The sequence below is a fragment of the Betta splendens genome, chromosome 2 (genome assembly GCF_900634795.4).
Source record: "Betta splendens chromosome 2, fBetSpl5.4, whole genome shotgun sequence".
Taxonomy (NCBI): domain Eukaryota; kingdom Metazoa; phylum Chordata; class Actinopteri; order Anabantiformes; family Osphronemidae; genus Betta; species Betta splendens.
Window position 1 is genome coordinate 28,594,445 of NC_040882.2, and position 19,208 is coordinate 28,613,652.

Here is a 19,208-nt window from a genome sequence, read left to right on the forward strand (position 1 = left end):
TTCGGGGTTGCCTGTTCAATCTCGCCATGATCTTATCTTTCAGGTCAGTCGCTGCCTCGCTCAGCGTATCTGTGCTCATTGGGGCTTCGTACCCAATTTCTGGTTGGGGAGATGGTGAAACCTCCCCTCTGACCTGGCGTCCTGGCTCCCCCTTGCCGTAGCATTTGTGTTGTATCTCGTCAATCTCAAGTTGTGATAGCAGTTGCCGTTTGTGGATGTTGGAACACTGAGCTACTAGTTGCTTCGCAGTCAGTCTTGAATGTGGGTTTCTCTGTTCCCATTCGCCACACATTCTTTTCATGTAACCCCTCTGACTAGGGTTACTTGAGTAGTAGCATTCCAACAGTTCTCTGTTCTCGCATCTTAGCCATTTCTTTCTTGTTCCAGTAGCCCATTTCTCGTCAAGGTGCTCTGGTTCCCCAACAACGACGTCTGAGCCGTATCTCATGTGGTTCATTGTCTCTCATGATATGAGGTAGGCGGTAGCTTGAAGGGTCTTGCCCAAAGACCCACACATCATATCATATATACATACATATACATATATACATACATACATACATACATATATATATACATACATATATACATATACATACATATACATACATATACATACATATACATACATATATATACATATATATATATATATACATACATATATATATACATATACATACATATACATACATATACATACATACATATACATATACATACATACATATACATATACATACATATATATACATATACATATATACATACATATATACATATACATATATACATACATATACATACACATATACATACATATACATACACATATACATACATATATACATATATATATACATATATACATATATATACACATATATATATACATATATACATACATATACATATATACATACATATACATATATACATACATATACATATATATACATATACATATATATACATATATATATATATGTGTATATATATACACATATATATGTGTATATATATACACATATATATGTTGTATATATATACACATATATATGTGTATATATATATGTATATATGTATATATGTATATATATATATACATATATATACATATATACATATACATATATATATATATATACATACATATATACATATACATATATACATATATATACATACATATACATATATATACATATATATACATATACACACTTAAATTTTTTCTTTTTTCATACTATATGTTTAAACTTTAATAAGAATCTGGTGCGCTGAGTTCAGTCCATGTTTCATCAGGGATTATGTGATCGATACATACGGTTTGGTAAACTTCACTTTAAAAGACCTACCTAATGATCTACACCAGGTGGACTTGGCTGCTGCTTCTGATCCTGACTAAGCGAGTAAACCAGAAGGACTTCAGTTGAAGAGGTCAAACCTGTGGTGCCATTCTATCAGCATGAAGTTCTTCAGCAGTCCGAGCTACAGAACCTTGTAGGATCAGACCACAACCTTCATTTACCATTTACCCCTGAACCAGGGTCTGGTTCCCCCTGTTCCTGCCTTGGACACTTTGATACTGCCTGGCAATAATAACTGCCCACCACAAATGTTCTGACTCAGTTACTCAGTCATCAGGCTTTTGGACCTTAGCTGCTGACATATGGCCACAATGATCAGTGTTTACTTCTCCTGTTGGAGAAATAAAAACAACTTATTAAAAAGATTCTTTAAAAAGAAACAGCTACTTTTTATTTTGACAAAAGCGGTAACTTAAGCAACAAAAATCGGAAGTATTATTCTGAAAAACCAAATGTGTCATTTCCACCAATTGTCCAGTGTTCAGACAGAACAACGATCTGCAGCCTCTGGCTTGATCAGCCTTTAGCCGACCAGTCACATGCAGAGAAACCAGAATCCATTCAGCTCAACAGCCATAAAGAGGTTGACCAAAAGAGTCCATCTCCCACCACTCCATCAGTCCAAGATCCAGAGCGCAAACGTCCCGGTGGCCTCACTTCCTCTGGGCGGAGCCTTTGTGGAACAGGTAAACAGGCCGCAGGTTCCCTAAAAACAGAGAAAGACTCAAACTAGATGGAGCAAGAAGAAAATGTGATGCTGAACAAATCCTCCAGAATCCACTCTGGTTGGAATGAGCCTTTTTCAGCAGAAGCATGATTCAGCTGTCAACGCCAGAGAGTCTTCAATAGAGCAAACCTCACACGGGACCTTCCAAAGTACAGGCAGCACATTACATGTCCCACCACAGACATCTACTTACTGAACCATTGCTATGCAACAACTGTCCCCAGAGCAGCTTTGGGTCTCTCCGATCATTGCCTGGTTCATCCTCTGCCAACCAACAGACAGAAACCTGCACTACTCACAATAAGTTAGGTATATTGTGAAAGGCTCGGTGGATGTCATAATTGTGTACAGGTGTGCCTTATTAGGGCCAATACCAAAAGACAACCCTTTTCAATGTGGCATAAATTTCAACAATCTGTGGGTATAAAAAGCTGGTAGTGTCAGTAAGTCATTCCAAGTTCATCATCCAAACAGCCATGAACACACGTTGTCACTTAATGGTTGAGCAGCGCCACGTTGCCATGGCGCGCCTTCAGGTCAGTGGCAGGCAGTCAGATGTTGCTCGTGAACTTGATGTGACAGTGATCGAAAGTGTGCAAAATTATTTCCCTCTATAGTAATAAATAAAATAATTAATAAATTTGAATCTAAATCTTGAATCTTGTTGAATTATATATTGTTTGTTTGAACAGCAGAATCTACGCCCCCCCCACATCCTCTTCAAGCCAATCACTGTTCTTACCACTTTTACCCCCAACTAAAACTCAACCGGTGCTCAAGACTCATGAAAAGGATGTGGGTCGGCTCTTCCGCAATATGCTTCCATCTTCACCTGTGTGTTTGAGGAGGCGGTAGGATGTAAAGCCCACGCAGTCAGTTAGGTATGTGGTGAACTGCTCAGGTTTCAGTCTCAGGCTCCGGTAGTTTTGATACGTCGTCTCCTACACATCAGAAACATAGAACCAGTGAACCAGGTTGTGAAGCGATGGCATCTGCTTTGTTCTGTGGTTGTTACCGATGCTCGCTTGCTGTGGCTATAGCTGCTCCATGGCTGTGGCTCCAGGATGAATAATCCACCCGGCGACAGACTATGATAGGCTCGTCTGAACAGCCGGACCACACCGGCATCGCCTGATTGAAGCTGGACCCACTTGGTCACGCCAAAACACATGATGACGTCATACTGGCCGCCCCCAGGCCACACCACTCGCTCTGACACATAGTCACCCTGAGTGACGTCAGAGCTGTGATGAGCATCAGGCGTAAAAAAAACAGGAGTTACTTAGAGTGAGGAGACTCACCTGGATGAAGGTGATGTTGTTGGGGAACCTGGAAGACGAGGATGGAGGAAGGAAGAGAGGAGGAGCTGAGAGGGGGCCTCGGGTCACCATGAAGGAGAGGAGGGACAGGGCCTCTTCCACCACTTCCTCATGGCCCCTTTTCTTGTCCTTCTCCTCTTGTTCACCCTCTTCCTCAAGTATTTCAGTATCCTGATTCTCCCCCTTAATCGTCAACAGCACTGTTCCTCGAGTCCTGCCTCTCTCCTCCACCACCAGGTCATGTGACAAAAAGTGTCGGATGTTCTGATTGGCTGCATGGACCAACTGTCTGTCTAGCTCCACCCCCAGGATGTGGGTGGGGCTAAACCTGCGAGCGATGCTCAGTGTCATGTGACCTGCGGCACAGCCCACGTCCAGCACAGTCTTGTCTCTGAACCATTTGTCCTCCAACAGGCAGAGCCGTGGATCCTCCTCTGTCCCCACCCTCCCCTCGCCATAGAAACCATGGTAACCATAGTAATGGCTGTGGCTGCCATACTGGTACCTGTGTTTGTCTTTCTTCCTCTTCTCTGGTGGCCGAGTTGAGACTAGAGAATCTCCAGACCTGCAGACGGAGCAGTCACGTGACCAAACTGTCCATTCAGATCACAATTATACCAAAGTCAAGTAAAACACTCACTTTTTAGCCCCTCCCACCAGAGGCGTCTGGAATTTGCTTAGCTGAGCTGTGGTGGTCGTGGTGACCATAGTTGTATCTGTCGATTTTGTTGATGTGGTACGTCGCCGTTTCCGGGGGCGGCCATCACTCTGGTTCCCAGGTTTGTGGCCTGGTGGAGGATGTGTGTGTCTCCTGGGGAGGACAGGGGGCGGAGCTACGTCATCTCGACAGGTTATCGCCGTGTTGAGCTCACAGGGAAGCGGAGATGGAGGGACACTGCTGTCTGTGTTTAGCAGAGGAGCTACAGAGTAAACAACTTATTAACAAGTTTACTAGACTCCACAAACAAACCAGAGCTCATGTTTTATCAACCACACAACGGGTGCTGCAGTCTCACCTGTGGCTCCAGCTGAAGAGGAAAACAGTCTAGCAGGAACCGCCTCCTTTTCTCCCCCGCCGGCTCCATGGTGTCTGGTTCTGTGCCTCCTCCTGGACTTTACAGGGGATAGAAGCATGCCTGCATCCTCTCCCCCCACACCACAACCTCCCTTCAGGTTTAGGGGGTCAGTTATGTCGCGGGGCACCAGGATCTCAACAGGGTCTCCTCCCCGGGACGGCAGGGGTGAGCACTTTGGCGTCTCCTGATTGGTTGCTCTAAGAACAACACATTTAACGCTCATGAATAACTGAAGCTGAGGAAAATGAATCAGTATTATCAGTGACCTGAAGCAGACCTAATTTCAAATCTTCAGAATGTTCTGTACCTGTTGACATCCTCGTCCAGCAGCGAGTTTAAGTTCAGTGGGTCAAAAATATTCCCACCTAACAGAAAATTGGTTGGCAGCACAGAGTCAGATTCGCTCTCGCTGTTGGCACGGCGACGGCGCTTAGCCAGCCCCTTAAAGCCGACACCCACAGAGTAACGGCGCTTTCCAAATCGACTTCCTGGAGGAGGGCCAGGGAGTGACGGATGGCCATTGTCAGAAAACCATGGGTGTGGCTTCTCCAGCTGAGGTTGCTCTGATAGGCTGGCAGTGGCTGGGAAGGCAGGGCTAACTTTGATTGGCAGGTCATTGTCCAGTGACATCTTGAAACACTTCTAACTAGGGGAACTTTAGTTAATCATAGTGACCTAGAGACAAAAGGGGAGGAGTCAGTGTGACTGACAGGACAGTCACATATTACAGCCATTTTGACCCATTTACTAAGCCAGGTCATAACTTAAAACTTGAAATCAAAACTCTGATATAAAGTAACTGAATAGTCCTTGTAGTTGAGTTGGTAAGTTGACTAAGTTGGTTTGTTAAATATCCTGTGATTTTAGGTTAAACAAGACTCAGTAAAGTGACAGCTCACCATGATTCTAGACTAAACTTGTTAAAATACATCACCTAATTAAATATTACAATACCTCCACACATTGTTCCTTTAAAATTATTATTTCTGAGACAGAATTATGATTCAGTGAATTAATTTCCCCTGTGTTGACGGACACCATGATGGAAGAGAAGAGAAATGTAAAGTGCATGTGTGACTAACACTAAGGCAGGATCCAACTGGAAGCTCTGCACAGGTGTGTAATTCTACAGCTGAAAAAAATGTAAAATTCACAGTGAATGAAACCCATTTATGACCATGTGATCACAGTCTGGGCTGGAATTAAGTTAATTAATTGGAATCAATTCCAGCCCAGACTGTGACCACAAGGTCCAGCAGGATCCTGCCTTAGTGAGAGTAACACGTGCACTTGGCTCTCTACAGGTGGAGCCAGAAACTTGTAACTCACTTCCCCTAACCGGCGTGTTGTCAGTGGTACTCACCGTGTGCTTACTTCATTAAAAGAACAGACCTGCCTCTACGGGCCTCAACTCCGCCCTCACGGCGCGTCGTCATGAAAATTTGAAACATACTGTCTGGAAAAGAGTTAGCATGGCCAGCTAGCCACATCCGGCTAGCTCAAACAGAACTGCTTGCATGAAGGTAACTCTCACTCACACACACACACACACACTGAAGAAAAAACAACTACATAAACATCTATAAAACCTCGCCCTGCGCGTGACAATACGCCCCGCAAAATTCCCCGTGGACGCGCCGGTATGTACGCGCTGGTAAAAGACTGGGTTTAACTAAGACGAGAGAAAAATGTTGCGAGTCGATGATAACCGTTAGCACATCGTGTTTTTTTTTTTAACCACGCCACACTTTTATAGTCGAGCTAGCAGCACCGTGAACGACACTTTGGATAGCCAATCATGAGTCCCGTCTATCATGAGTGGCCAACTCATTGGTTGGCGCTTGGGGAGGTGGGATAAAAGCCAGAAGATAGAGGCGTTCTGAGCGGTGCCTGAATGGAAGCAGTAACTATTGTTTATACGTTGTCTATTTATGACTCGTGTGTATAAACACACACATAGTAATAGTGCATGTGTCAGACACATCTTTATTAGCGAGCTGTACATTCCCAGTTAGTGTTGATTCTATATTGTCTGCTTGGATCTGGTTTTCCTGCTCATTGACTAACAGGCGTCCCCAGCTGCGTCTGCTCCGCTGGTAGCGGCTCAACAAGGAGTGGAGTTTAGTCTGACAGGCACCGAGGATGTATGCAGTATATAACTAAAGATCATTAACATCCACACATAAAACACATGGAAAAACACACAGGATTTTATTTTTCTACTCTCTAAATTGTAATGTTGCATATTTTTCTATAATATTTTTGTGTAAATATTACTGTAATGTTTCAATACCGTCCACACCATATGACCTATTGGTTTAAAAACCTCCTCTGAAATGTTCATCTACATCCCCTTCACAGGGCACAACCTTTTTTATGAGGATAAAATTATCTTTCATATTTTTCTATAATATTTTAGTATAAATATTACTGTAATATTTCAATACCATCCACACCATATGACCGACTGGTTCAAAACCTTCTCTGAAATATTCATCTACATCCTCTTCACAGGGCACAACCTTTTTTCTGAGGAAATTGTCATCTTTCATATTTTTCTATAATATTTTAGTATAAATATTACTGTAATGTTTCAATACCGTCCACACCATATGACCTAGTGGTTTAAAACCTTCTCTGAAATGTTCATCTACATCCCCTTCACAGGGCACAACCTTTTTTCTGAGGAAATAGTCATGTTGCATATTTTTCTATAATATTTTTGTGTAAATATTACTGTAATTTTTCAATACTGTCCAAACCATATGACCTACTGGTTCAAAACCTTCTCTGAAATGTTCATCTACATCCTCTTCACAGGGCACAGCCATTTATTTCAAAAAATAGTTATGTTGCGTATTTTTCTATAATATTTAGTATAAATATTACTGTAAATTTTCAATACCGTCCAAGCCATATGACCTACTGGTTCAAAACCTTCTCTGAAATGTTCATCTACATCCTCTTCACAGGGCACAGCCATTTCTTTCAAAAAATAGTTATGTCGCGTATTTTTCTATAATATTTAGTATAAATATTACTGTAAATTTTCAATACCGTCCAAACCATATGACCTACTGGTTCAAAACCTTCTCTGAAATGTTCATCTACATCCTCTTCACAGGGCACAACCATTTTTATGAGGATCAAATCATCTTTCATATATTTTTATAATATTTTAGTATAAATATTACTGTAATATTTCAATACCGTCCAAACCATATGACCTACTGGTTCAAAACCTTCTCTGAAATGTTTATCTACATCCTCTTCACAGGGCACAACCATTTTTTTCAAAAAATAGTTATGTTGCGTATTTTTCTATAATATTTAGTATAAATATTACTGTAATTTTTCAATACCGTCCAACCCATATGACCTATTGGTTTAAAACCTCCTCTGAAATGTTCATCTACATCCCCTTCACAGGGCACAACCTTTTTTATGAGGATCAAATCATCTTTCATATTTTTCTATGATATTTTAGTATAAATATTACTGTAATTTTTCAATACCGTCCACACCATATATCCTACTGGTTCAAAACCTTCTCTGAAATGTTCATCTACATCCCCTTCACAGGGCACAACCATTTTTTTGAGAAAATAGTTACGTTGCGTATTTTTCTATAATATTTTAGTATAAATATTACTGTAATATTTCAATACCGTCCAAGCCATATGACCTACTGGTTCAAAACCTGCTCCAATCTATGTGTCTACATGTCCTTCACAGGGCACAACCATTTATATGAGGAAATAGTAATGTTGCATATTTTTCTATAATATGTTTGTATAAATATTACTGTAATTATTCAATACCATCCACAGCATATGACCTATTGGTTCAAAACCTTCTCTGAAATGTTCATCTACATCCCCTTCACAGGGCACAACTTTTTTTATGAGGATCAAATCATCTTTCATATTTTCTATGATATTTTAGTATAAATATTACTGTAATATTTCAATACCGTCCACACCATATGACCTACTGGTTCAAAACCTGCTCCAATCTATGTGTCTACATGTCCTTCACAGGGCACAACCATTTATATGAGGAAATAGTAATGTTGCATATTTTTCTATAATATTTAGTATAAATATTACTGTAATTTATATTTATATAATTAAATACATAAACAACAGGAATTCAAACAAAACAGGTTGATGGTAAAGAAACTTCAAAGCCAGTCTGAGTGTTTTCTACTGGAGCATGGAATGTCACGTCACTGGGGGGAAAGGAGCCTGAGCTTGTGCAGGAGGTCGAGCGGTACCGGCTAGAAATAGTCGGGCTCACCTCCACACACAGCCTGGGCTCTGGAACCCAACTCCTTGAGAGGGGCTGGACCCTTTTCTACTCTGGAGTTGCCTGCGGTGAGAGGCGGTGGGCTGGTGTGGGCTTGCTCATAGCTCCCCAGCTTAGTCGCCATGTGTTGGAGTTTTCCCCGGTGGACGAGAGGGTCGCTTCCCTGCGCCTTCGGGTGGGGGATAGGTCACTCACCGTCATTTGTGCTTACAGGCCGAATGGCAGTGTGGAGTACCCGGCCTTCTTGGGGTCCCTGGAGGGAGTGTTGGAAAGCGCTCCAACTGGGGACCCCATCGTTCTTCTGGGAGATTTCAATGCCCACGTAGGTAACGACAGTGATACCTGGAGAGGCGTGATTGGGAGGAACGGCCTCCCTGATCTGAACCCGAATGGTGTTATGTTATTGGACTTCTGTGCTAGGCACAGTTTGGCCATAACTAACACCATGTTCGAACATAAGGGTGTCCATCGGTGCACGTGGCACCAGGACACCCTAGGCCGGAGGTCGATGATAGACTTTGTAGTCGTTTCACCTGACCTTCGGCCATATGTTTTGGACACTCGGGTGAAGAGAGGGGCTGAGCTGTCAACTGATCACCACCTGGTGGTGAGTAGGATCCGCTGGCAGAGAAGGAGGCTGGAACGACTTGGCAGGCCCAAACGTATTGTGAGGGTCTGTTGGGAACGCCTGGCTGAACCCTCTGTCAGACGGACCTTTAACTCACACCTCCGGGAGAGCTTCGACCAGATTCCCAGGGAGGCATAGAGTCCGAGTGGACCATGTTCTCCGTCTCCATTGTCAACGCGGCCGTTCGGAGCTGTGGACGCAGGGTCTCCGGTGCCTGTCGTGGTGGTAATCCCCGAACCCGGTGGTGGACGCCGGAGGTAAGGGACGCCATCAAGCTGAAGAAGGAGTCCTACCAGGTATGGTTGACCTGTAGGACTCCTGAGGCAGCTGATGGGTACCGGCAGGCCAAGCGTGCTGCAGCCCGTGCCGTTGCGGAGGCAAAAACTCGGGCTTGGGAGGAGTTCGGGGAGGCCATGGAGGAGGACTATCGCTCGGCCTCAAAGAGATTCTGGCAAACCGTCCGGCGCCTCAGGAGGGGGAAGCAGTTCTTTACCAACTCTGTTTTCAGTGGAGGTGGGGAGCTGTTGACCTCAACTGGGGATGTTATCGGACGGTGGAAGGAGTACTTTGAGGATCTCCTCAACCCCTCCGACATGCCTTCTGCTGAGGAAGCAGAGGCAGGGGACTCAGAGGCGGACTCGCCCATCACCCAGGCTGAGGTCACCGAGGTAGTTAGTAAGCTCCTCGGTGGCAGAGCAGCGGGGGTGGATGAGATCCGTCCTGAGTACCTCAAGTCTCTGGATGTTGTGGGGCTGTCTTGGGTGACACGCCTCTGCAACATCGCGTGGAGGAGGGGGACAGTTCCTCTGGACTGGACAACCGGGGTGGTTGTCCCTCTTTACAAAAAGGGGGACAGGAGAGTGTGTTCCAACTATAGGGGGATCACACTTCTCAGCCTCCCTGGGAAAGTCTATGCCAGGGTACTGGAGAGGAGAATTCGGCCGATAGTCGAACCTCGGATACAGGAGGAAAAATGTGGTTTTCGGCCTGGTCGTGGAACGCTGGACCAGCTTTATACCCTCAGCAGGGTGCTTGAGGGTTTGTGGGAGTTTGCCCAACCAGTCTACATGTGCTTTGTGGATCTGGAGAAGGCATTCGACCGCGTCCCTCGTGACATCCTGTGGGGGGTGCTCCGGGAGTATGGAGTCCGGGGCCCTTTGCTAAGGGCTGTTCGGTCTCTGTACAACCGGAGCAGGAGCTTGGTTCGCATTGCCAGCAATAAGTCAGACCTGTTCCCGGTGCATGTTGGACTTCGGCAGGGCTGCCCTTTGTCACCGGTTCTGTTCATTATTTTTATGGACAGAATTTCTAGGCGCAGCCAGGGGCCGGAGGGGGTCTGGTTTGGGGACCACAGGATTGCATCTCTGCTTTTTGCAGATGATGTTGTCCTGTTGGCTTCATCAGGCCAGGACCTCCAGCGTGCGCTGGTGCGGTTTGCAGCTGAGTGTGAAGCGGCTGGGATGAGAATCAGTTCCTCCAAATCTGAGGCCATGGTTCTCGACCGGAAAAAGGTGGTTTGCTCTCTCCAGGTTGGAGAAGAGTTCCTGCCTCAAGTGGAGGAGTTTAAGTATCTTGGGGTCTTGTTCACGAGTGAGGGAAGGAGGGAGCGTGAGTTTGACAGACGGATCGGTGCGGCGGCTGCAGTAATGCGGTCGGTGTATCGGTCCGTCGTGGTGAAGAGGGAGCTGAGCCGAAAGGCAAAGCTCTCAATTTACCGGTCAATCTACGTTCCTACCCTCACCTATGGTCATGAGCTTTGGGTCATGACCGAAAGGGCAAGGTCACGGATACAAGCGGCTGAAATGAGCTTCCTCCGCAGGGTGGCTGGGCGCTCCCTTAGAGATAAGGTGAGGAGCTCTGTCACCCGGGAGGAGCTCGGAGTAGAGTCGCTGCTCCTCCACATCGAGAGGAGCCAGCTGAGGTGGCTCGGGCATCTAGTTCGGATGCCACCTGGACGCCTCCCTGGGGAGGTGTTCCGGGCATGTCCCACCGGTAGGAGGCCCCGAGGAAGACCTAGGACTCGCTGGAGAGACTACGTCTCTCGGCTGGCCTGGGAACATCTTGGGGTCCCACCGGAAGAGCTGGAGGAAGTGTCCGGGGAGAGGGAAGTCTGGAACTCTCTGCTTAGACTGCTGCCCCCGCGACCCGGCCCCGGATAAGCGGATGAAAATGGATGGATGGATTACTGTAATTTTTCAATACCATCCAACCCATATGACCTATTGGTTTAAAACCTCCTCTGAAATGTTCATCTACATCCCCTTCACAGGGCACAACCTTTTTTATGAGGATAACATCATCTTTCATATTATTCTATAATATTTTAGTATAAATATTACTGTAATATTTCAATACCATCCACACCATATGACCTACTGGTTCAAAACCTTCTCTGAAATATTCATCTACATCCTCTTCACAGGGCACAACCTTTTTTCTGAGGAAATTGTCATCTTTCATATTTTTCTATAATATTTTAGTATAAATATTACTGTAATATTTCAATACCGTCCACACCATATGAACTACTGGCTAAAAACCTTCTCTAAAATGTTCATCTACATCTCCTTCACAGTGCACAACCATTTTTATGAGGATCAAATCATCTTTCATATTTTTCTATAATATTTTAGTATAAATATTACTGTAATATTTCAATACTGCCCAAACCATGTGACCTACTGGTCCAAGACCTGCTCCAAAATGTGTGTCTACAACTCACCATCTCAGACTGGATTCTTTGACTCTGTTGCTTATACATGCAACGTAAGCTGTCCTTCTGATGAGCTTGTTCCTGATTCTGTCAAATCGTGTCACTCCTAAGCTCAGCATTTTCATCTCCGCTACCTCTATCTCTATCTCTGCCTCAGTGGTGCTCTTACGGGGCATGAAACCATACTCGACACCAGAAAACTTCTCTTCCATTCTTCAGGCATCTTCTCCCAAACAAACTGGTTGGAAACTCCACCGCTGTCTCTTCTGGACACTTTCACACCTCTACAGGTACGTCGTCAGGACCAACATCCTTTTCACTCTTCATCATTCTCATAGCTTTGCTCACCTCATCTGTTTCTGTTATTTCCTGCCCCACAACATCCACGTCTTCCTCCATTCTTTCCCTGTCATTCTCCTCATTCATCAGCTCCCTAGAATCCTCCTTTTAGCTTCTCTGCACACTCTCCTGGGTTGTTAGCACCTTTCCATCACTGTCTTTGATCACCCTTATCTGTTGCACATCCTTCCCATCTCTACCTCTCTGTCTGGCTAGTCTGTACAAGTCCTTCTCTTCTTCCTTTGTATCTAACCTGTCATACAGCTCATAGTAAGCTTTCTGTTTGGCCTTTGCCACCTCTTAACTCTACTCTGAGCTTCATTTGTTCTCCTGTCTACTTTCCTCTGTTCTTTCTACATCCCACTTCCTTTTATCCAACCTCTTCCTCTGGATGCAGTCCTGTACTTCCTCATTCCACCACCAAGTGTCTTTATCTTTCCTCCATCCAGATGACATACCAAGCACTTTCCTACCTGTTTCCCTGATAACCTCTGCTGTAGTTTCCCAGTCACCTGGGAGGTCTTCCTGACCACCCAGAGCCTGTCTCAACTTCTGCCTTAATTCGCAGGTTTCTTCATTCTTTAGCTTCCACCACTTGGTCTTATTTTCTGTCATCTTACTCACCACCATGCGGTGCTGTCTGGCTACACTTTCTCCTACTACCACTTGCAGTCACTAACCTCTCTCAAATGACCTTGTCTACATAGGATGTAGTCTACCTGCATGCTCTTCCCTCCACTCTTGTGCGTCACTCTGTGTTCCTCTCTATTCCGGAAGTAAGTGTTGACTACAGCCATTTCCATCCTCTTAGTAAAGTCCACCATCTGTTCTTCTAGATTCCTTTTCTTTACACCAAACCTGCCCATCTCCGCCTCACCAACATGCCTATTGAAGTCTGCTCCAACCACTACCCTCTCTCCCCTGGGTACACTCTCTATGACCTCATCTAACTCACTCCAGAATCTCTCCTTCTCTTCCAACTCACAGCCACTTGTGGAGCATACCCACTGACTACGTTTACCATCATCCCTTCAATTTCTAGCTTTAGGCTCATCACCCTGTCACTTCACCTCTAGAACATTGTTCACAACCTCCCCTTCAGGATCACTCCTATCCCGTTTCTCGTTTCTCTTCCTATACACACCATGGTAGAACACACCACTTTCCCTGTCATTGCACCAACGTTAAGAGTCTCTATTCTCATATCTATGCTCCTGCCTTTCCTCTTCTCTCTCTGTCCACAACCCCTTCTGTCTGCACTCCTTCTTTGACTAACAGTAGTCCAATTTCCACCAGCAACCTTTAGGTTAACAGCATCGGTTGTCGTTGTTAACCCGATCCAGTATGAAATTTTTATGGACGATTTACATAGTTGTTATTGGCAAGCCGGATGCCCTTCTTAATGCAACACCTTTGATCCAGGCTTGGGACAGGATCAAAGGTCACTGGCTTGCAATCCCTGTGGCTAGATTACATAGTCATGTTGCTTATTTTTCAATAATATTTTAGTGTTAAAACAGCAAATATGGTTGTGCCCCAACAAGGAGATGTAGACACACAGTTTGGAGCGGGTTTTGAACCAGTAGGTCATATGCTGTGGATGGTATTGAAATATTACAGTAATATTTATACTCAAATATTTTAGAAAAATATGCAACATGACTATTTACTCATATAAATGGTTGTGCCCTGTGAAGGGGATGTAGATGAACATTTCAGAGAAGGTTTTTAACCAGTAGGTCATATGGTTTGGACGGTATTGAAATATTACAGTAATATTTATACTAAAATATTATAAAAATATATGAAAGATGATTTGATCCTCATAAAAATGCTTGTGCCCTGTGAAGGGGATGTAGATGAACATTTCAGAGAAGATTTTGAACCAATAGGTCATATGGTGTGGACGGTATTGAAAAATTACAGTAATATTTATACTAAAATATTATAGAAAAATATGCAACATGACTATTTCCTCATATAAATGGTTGTGCCCTGTGAAGGGGATGTAGACACACAGTTTGGAGCAGGTTTTGAACCAGTAGGTCATATGGTGTGGACGGTATTGAAAAATTACAGTAATATTTATACTCAAATATTATAGAAAAATATGCAACATGACTATTTCCTCATATAAATGGTTGTGCCCTGTGAAGGAGATGTAGATGAATATTTCATAAAAGGTTTTGAACCAGTAGGTCATATGGTTTGGACGGTATTGAAATATTACAGTAATATTTATACTAAAATATTATAGAAATATATGAAAGATGATTTGATCCTCATAAAAATGCTTGTGCCATGTGAAGGGGATGTAGATGAACATTTCAGAGAAGGTTTTGAACCAATAGGTCATATGGTGTGGACGGTATTGAAAAATTACAGTAATATTTATACTAAAATATCATAGAAAAATATGCAACATGACTATTTCCTCAAAAAAATGGTTGTGCCCTGTGAAGGGGATGTAGATGAACATTTCAGAGAAGGTTTTGAACCAGTAGGTCATATGGTGTGGATGGTATTGAAATATTACAGTAATATTTATACTACAATATTATAGAAAAATATGAAAGATGACAATTTCCTCAGAAAAAAGGTTGTGCCCTGTGAAGAGGATGTAGATGAATATTTCAGAGAAGGTTTTGAACCAGTAGGTCATATGGTGTGGACGGTATTGAAAAATTACAGTAATATTTACACAAAGATATTATAGAAAAATATGCAACATGACTATTTCCTCATATAAATGGCTGTGCCCTGTGAAGGGGATGTAGACACACAGTTTGGAGCAGGTTTTGAACCAGTAGGTCATATGGTGTGGACGATATTGAAATATTACAGTAATAGTTACACAAAAATATTATAGAAAAATATGCAACATGACTATTTCCTCATATAAATGGTTGTGCCCTGTGAAGGACATGTGGACACATAGATTGGAGCAGGTTTTGGACCAGTAGGTCATATGGTTTGGACGCTATTGAATTATTAATTTCTAAAAAAATTCAAATAATTTATCGACGGTCCCTAAGTCAACGTCTTCGTGTACCGAGCGTTCTCGTTCTGTGTCCGCGTAGCGAACACGAAATGCGGATCGCTTGTTCAAACATGGACCGTTTGTCTGGAGGTATTTTCGGTCGAATGTCTGTTGAATGTCCAACGTCAAACTAACTTCACCGCGGTCCCATGGCGACAGTTAAATCAAAATTAGTTATAAATATACTATTGTTTATTTCTGCCATAATGCGTGTTATGTTGACCCATGTAAGTGTTTCAACATCATGAAGTTGAGCATCTCAGCCTAGACCTGAATAAAACTGACCAATAAAACCTGATCAACAACAGAATAGGCTGAAAAATGCTTCAGCTGCTTCTTCTGCTCCAAACTTATCTGTTCACAGTTCATGATTTTATTTGACATGAAAGAACACAAAACTAAATGTGACAGATTGTTTGTCACTCTAATGTTTTCCAATATGATTTATTTAATATATTGGAGACAAATAAGAGTTGAACGAAAAAACAGTTCAACTCTTATTCTTAAGAAACATCATGAGGCCGAAAAAGATCTGAGGAGAGATAAGCAGAACCTGGTTCTGTCTTTATCTTATTATTCAGCTGGTCAGTTCAAATCCTGCAAATCCTTTGACCCTCAGCCAGCTCCAAACAGATTCATACTCATCAATAGCACATGAGTAGAGGCCTTCATCAGACTGTTGTACACGGCGGATGATGAGTTCTGACCCAGATCCAACCAGGCTGTGATTCTTGTAGAAAGAAGCTGCAACACTGGAACCTTTGTGTCTACAGAGCAGAGTGACATCACTTCCTGTCATGAGAGGAAGTGCAGGGATTTCCAGGATCAGAGGACGATCTGAGTCAAACAAAGACACAGTTAAACCAACAGACCACAGTCACATCTGCTCTGTGCTTAACCAGGTTCTGTACCGGTTATAGTGACAGTGACATGTTCAGTCCTCAGTCCACTCCTGGTCTCACACCAGTAAACACCGGTGAAGGTCATGTGTCCATTCAGGTCACAGGACGACCCGACCCACCGCTCAGACATGGAGCAGTAGGCTCCACACTCCAGAGTTTTGTTGTCTATAGTCCTCTTCACCGTCCACCCATCCACAGTCTGTCCGTCTTCAACGCAGCTCACAGAGACCGAAGAGCCTTTAACGAACTGCTGCAGGTCTGGACTCACCTTCAGAGACACTGGAAGAGGAACAGACTGAGCTACAGGTCACACGTGTCCACACTTCACTTAACATCACTAGAGCTTTAGTTCAGCTACTGGTCAGTGTGACCCTGGTGTGTTGAAGCGCAGAACAAAGGTTCTGACCTTGGAGGTGAGTGGTTGAAGGAGCAAGAGCTGTAATGGCCGATGGAGGATCTGAAAGAAGGAACAGAAGCTGTTTGTATTAACAGTTGCTAAGAGTCTGCCTTCACCACAGACCTAAACTATAAAGGTGACGCCATGAGAGGATTGTAGCCCAGAAATCCTTCCCCTGTGGCTCAGCAGTAAGATACTGACGGTGTGAGTGGATGCGGCGATTGGGAACCGGCATCCTAACAGTCCACTTGTGGACCCATGAACCTGAACCTTTTTTCATTATGAACATCAAACATGAAGGGAAGCGAATCTGACCTCTGACCCTCAGAAAGCTGACAGGAGATCGTCCGTACATAACAGCAGTGCATGCATAGGCACCTTCATCGGACTTCTGGACGCTGGCAATCTTTAGTTCTGCTTTTGGTTCTGGTCCAACAAGAGTTCCATTTATGAAGAAAAAAGCTGCAACTGCAGACCCGTCCCTCGACAAACACCGCAGAGTGAGGTTACTTCCTGTCATCACAGGAAGGGCAGGGATGTCCAGGATCACATGATCTGAGGAGCAGAGATGGACAGAGCCAGGCTAACCGACCAGAACTAGGGGAGTCAGGTCTATAAAGTACTGGGTCCTACACACAGAGTGTAAAGGGTAAAGGACCAGAACCACATGAACTCAGGTTTATATAGGACTGGGTCCTACACACAGACAGAGTTAGGGTAATAGACCAGAACCAGGGGAGTCATGTTTACGAAGTAGTGGGTCCACACACAGATGACAGTACCTTCTACCCAGATGCTGGTGTATTCACTCATGCGGCCATCGCTATTTTCACACCAGTAAAACGAAATGTCTTTATTGTCCAGGTCGGTCAGAACCACAGAAGAACCACTGACAGTGCCAAAGTCTCGTAGGCCTGGGTCACACATATTGTGGCCACCACTGTGTTTCATCACCGTCCAGCCGTCAGCAGGACAACCATCGTTAACGCAGGTCAGGGACACAGAACCTCGGATGAAGAACTGCTGACGGTTGGGACTAACATTCAGAAAGACTGGAGGACAGACAGGTAGAGAGAGAGAGGATGGTTAACGTCATTGTCAGGGGTTACATCCACTTTTCATCAGCTCACCTTCAGAAACAGTCGTTCCAGACAGCAACAACACAGACACACCTGGAAGAGGAGGTCAGAGGTCACTGAGGGTCAGAGGGATGACTGAGTGTGTGTGGGTGTGTGTTCATGGTCAAGGCTCATGAACTCGCTGTTGATTCCATTGAATTATTGACTCAGTAGTTGTGTAACTAACTGCACACAATTTTCTGTTAAACTGTGACAGTTGTGTGAAGTTTAAATTGTGTCTTTGCTAAATCACTGTTTGGTTTCATGTAACACAATGATTTAACAATTTGACTTTTGCTTCAACCCTGTGGTGGAAATTTCTCTTAAACAAGCATATGAGTGAGTTGTCTTTTATGTGATTTATTGTAAAAATAAGGGAAAATAAAAATAATGGGGAAAGCAAATCAAAAACATGGCTGTTGATCGTCCACATCAACAAACCAAAAACCAGCTGGAGAGATCAGTGCACAAACCACGAAGGTGTGATGCAAAGAGCCCACGATCCTCAAGCCTTTTAACCGCTTTCTCGAGCCCTGATGGAATGTCTCTCTGGATCAATCAAATTGTTCGTGCCAACTTATCATCGTGGGCTGTGGGTGAGAATGTTTGCATTCTCACTTCTGCATCGTCATGTCTTGTTTTCCAAAGGAAGGAACACCGAGTTTCCAAGACAAGATACATTGGCCTTAACAGCCTTGGGTCTGGTGGGGAGTCAGATAGAATGGAGCCAGAGTCCGGATGTAAAAGACAAACATATATCACAAATTATTAGTCAGTCAAATGGAACATCAGATGTTTAGACTTGATGCACGACAGGGCACAAGAGATTAGTTGTTTGTGTAAGAATGTTCAGTGTTGAACCTAACCAGCACATGATGACTCTGTTGGATAAGAAATAGCACACCTTTCCTTTACAAACCCACAGAAACAAACTGCAGCATAAACAGCAGATCAGTTCCATTCTGACATGAAATTGAGGAAGTAGAAGACTTAAGTAAAAGTTATCCTCATCAACTTTATCCTCGAGAATGGTTTAATATTAACTCACCCTGAAACATCAATGACACAGACATCGTCAACTTCCTCTGAAATTTTTTCAGTCTGATCTTGAGTCTTCTCAGTCTGATTTTCACTCAGATTCTGAGGCTGTTTATAAACTGCTGCTCCTGATGAACCTCTGAGACACAGCTGGGTTTTAAAGTACGAGACGTTCCCTCCAGTGTAAAATAGTCATGAGTAAATATGTGTGTTCACAGAGGAAACTCCAGGAA

At 43.7% G+C, this 19,208-nt stretch overlaps 2 protein-coding genes across 5 annotated transcripts; both read right to left on the reverse strand.

The window, feature by feature from the left end:
* Positions 1 to 1,735: 1,735 nt before the first annotated feature.
* mepceb (methylphosphate capping enzyme b) lies at positions 1,736 to 6,245 on the reverse strand. 2 transcript variants are annotated; one of them, XM_029141691.3, is made up of 8 exons: positions 5,856 to 6,245; positions 4,800 to 5,167; positions 4,433 to 4,689; positions 4,057 to 4,318; positions 3,399 to 3,981; positions 3,113 to 3,325; positions 2,930 to 3,038; positions 1,736 to 2,076 (listed from the first exon to the last, which is right to left on the reverse strand). In XM_029141691.3, exons 2-8 carry the CDS (start codon positions 5,120 to 5,122, stop codon positions 2,024 to 2,026), a joined length of 1,800 nt encoding a protein of 599 aa, XP_028997524.1. In that variant the 5' UTR covers positions 5,123 to 5,167; positions 5,856 to 6,245; the 3' UTR covers positions 1,736 to 2,023. The 2 variants fall into 2 exon arrangements, with proteins under 2 accessions (XP_028997524.1, XP_028997515.1); XM_029141682.3 differs by having other exon boundaries at positions 4,057 to 4,336; positions 5,856 to 6,244.
* Positions 6,246 to 15,960: 9,715 nt separating this feature from the next.
* On the reverse strand, positions 15,961 to 19,160 carry LOC114843584 (sialoadhesin-like). Of its 3 annotated transcripts, none has more exons than XM_055503317.1 (7): positions 18,986 to 19,160; positions 17,950 to 17,991; positions 17,602 to 17,871; positions 17,198 to 17,374; positions 16,829 to 16,879; positions 16,432 to 16,701; positions 15,961 to 16,357 (listed from the first exon to the last, which is right to left on the reverse strand). In XM_055503317.1, the coding sequence occupies exons 1-7, from the start codon at positions 19,008 to 19,010 to the stop codon at positions 16,098 to 16,100; spliced, it is 1,095 nt and encodes a 364-aa protein (XP_055359292.1). In that variant the 5' UTR covers positions 19,011 to 19,160; the 3' UTR covers positions 15,961 to 16,097. The 3 variants fall into 3 exon arrangements, with proteins under 3 accessions (XP_055359292.1, XP_028986101.1, XP_055359290.1); XM_029130268.2 differs by having other exon boundaries at positions 17,135 to 17,374; positions 18,986 to 19,159; XM_055503315.1 differs by lacking the exon at positions 17,950 to 17,991 and having other exon boundaries at positions 17,135 to 17,374.
* Positions 19,161 to 19,208: the final 48 nt, after the last annotated feature.

Bases quoted from the DNA above. Each gene is read 5' to 3' on its own strand.
- LOC114843584 (XM_029130268.2), bottom strand. From the start codon at position 19,010: ATGTCTGTGTCATTGATGTTTCAGG. The intron at 17,992-18,985 runs GTGAGTTAATAT...CTCCTCTTCCAG, and splicing joins TGTGTCATTGATGTTTCAGG to GTGTGTCTGTGTTGTTGCTG. The intron at 16,702-16,828 runs GTCAGAACCTTT...TTCCTCTTCCAG, and splicing joins TTCAACCACTCACCTCCAAG to TGTCTCTGAAGGTGAGTCCA.
- mepceb (XM_029141682.3), bottom strand. From the start codon at position 5,122: ATGTCACTGGACAATGACCTGCCAATCAAAGTTAGCCCTGCCTTCCCA. The intron at 3,982-4,056 runs GTGAGTGTTTTA...CTCCGTCTGCAG, and splicing joins CTGGTGGGAGGGGCTAAAAA to GTCTGGAGATTCTCTAGTCT. The intron at 3,326-3,398 runs GTGAGTCTCCTC...GACGTCACTCAG, and splicing joins ACAACATCACCTTCATCCAG to GGTGACTATGTGTCAGAGCG.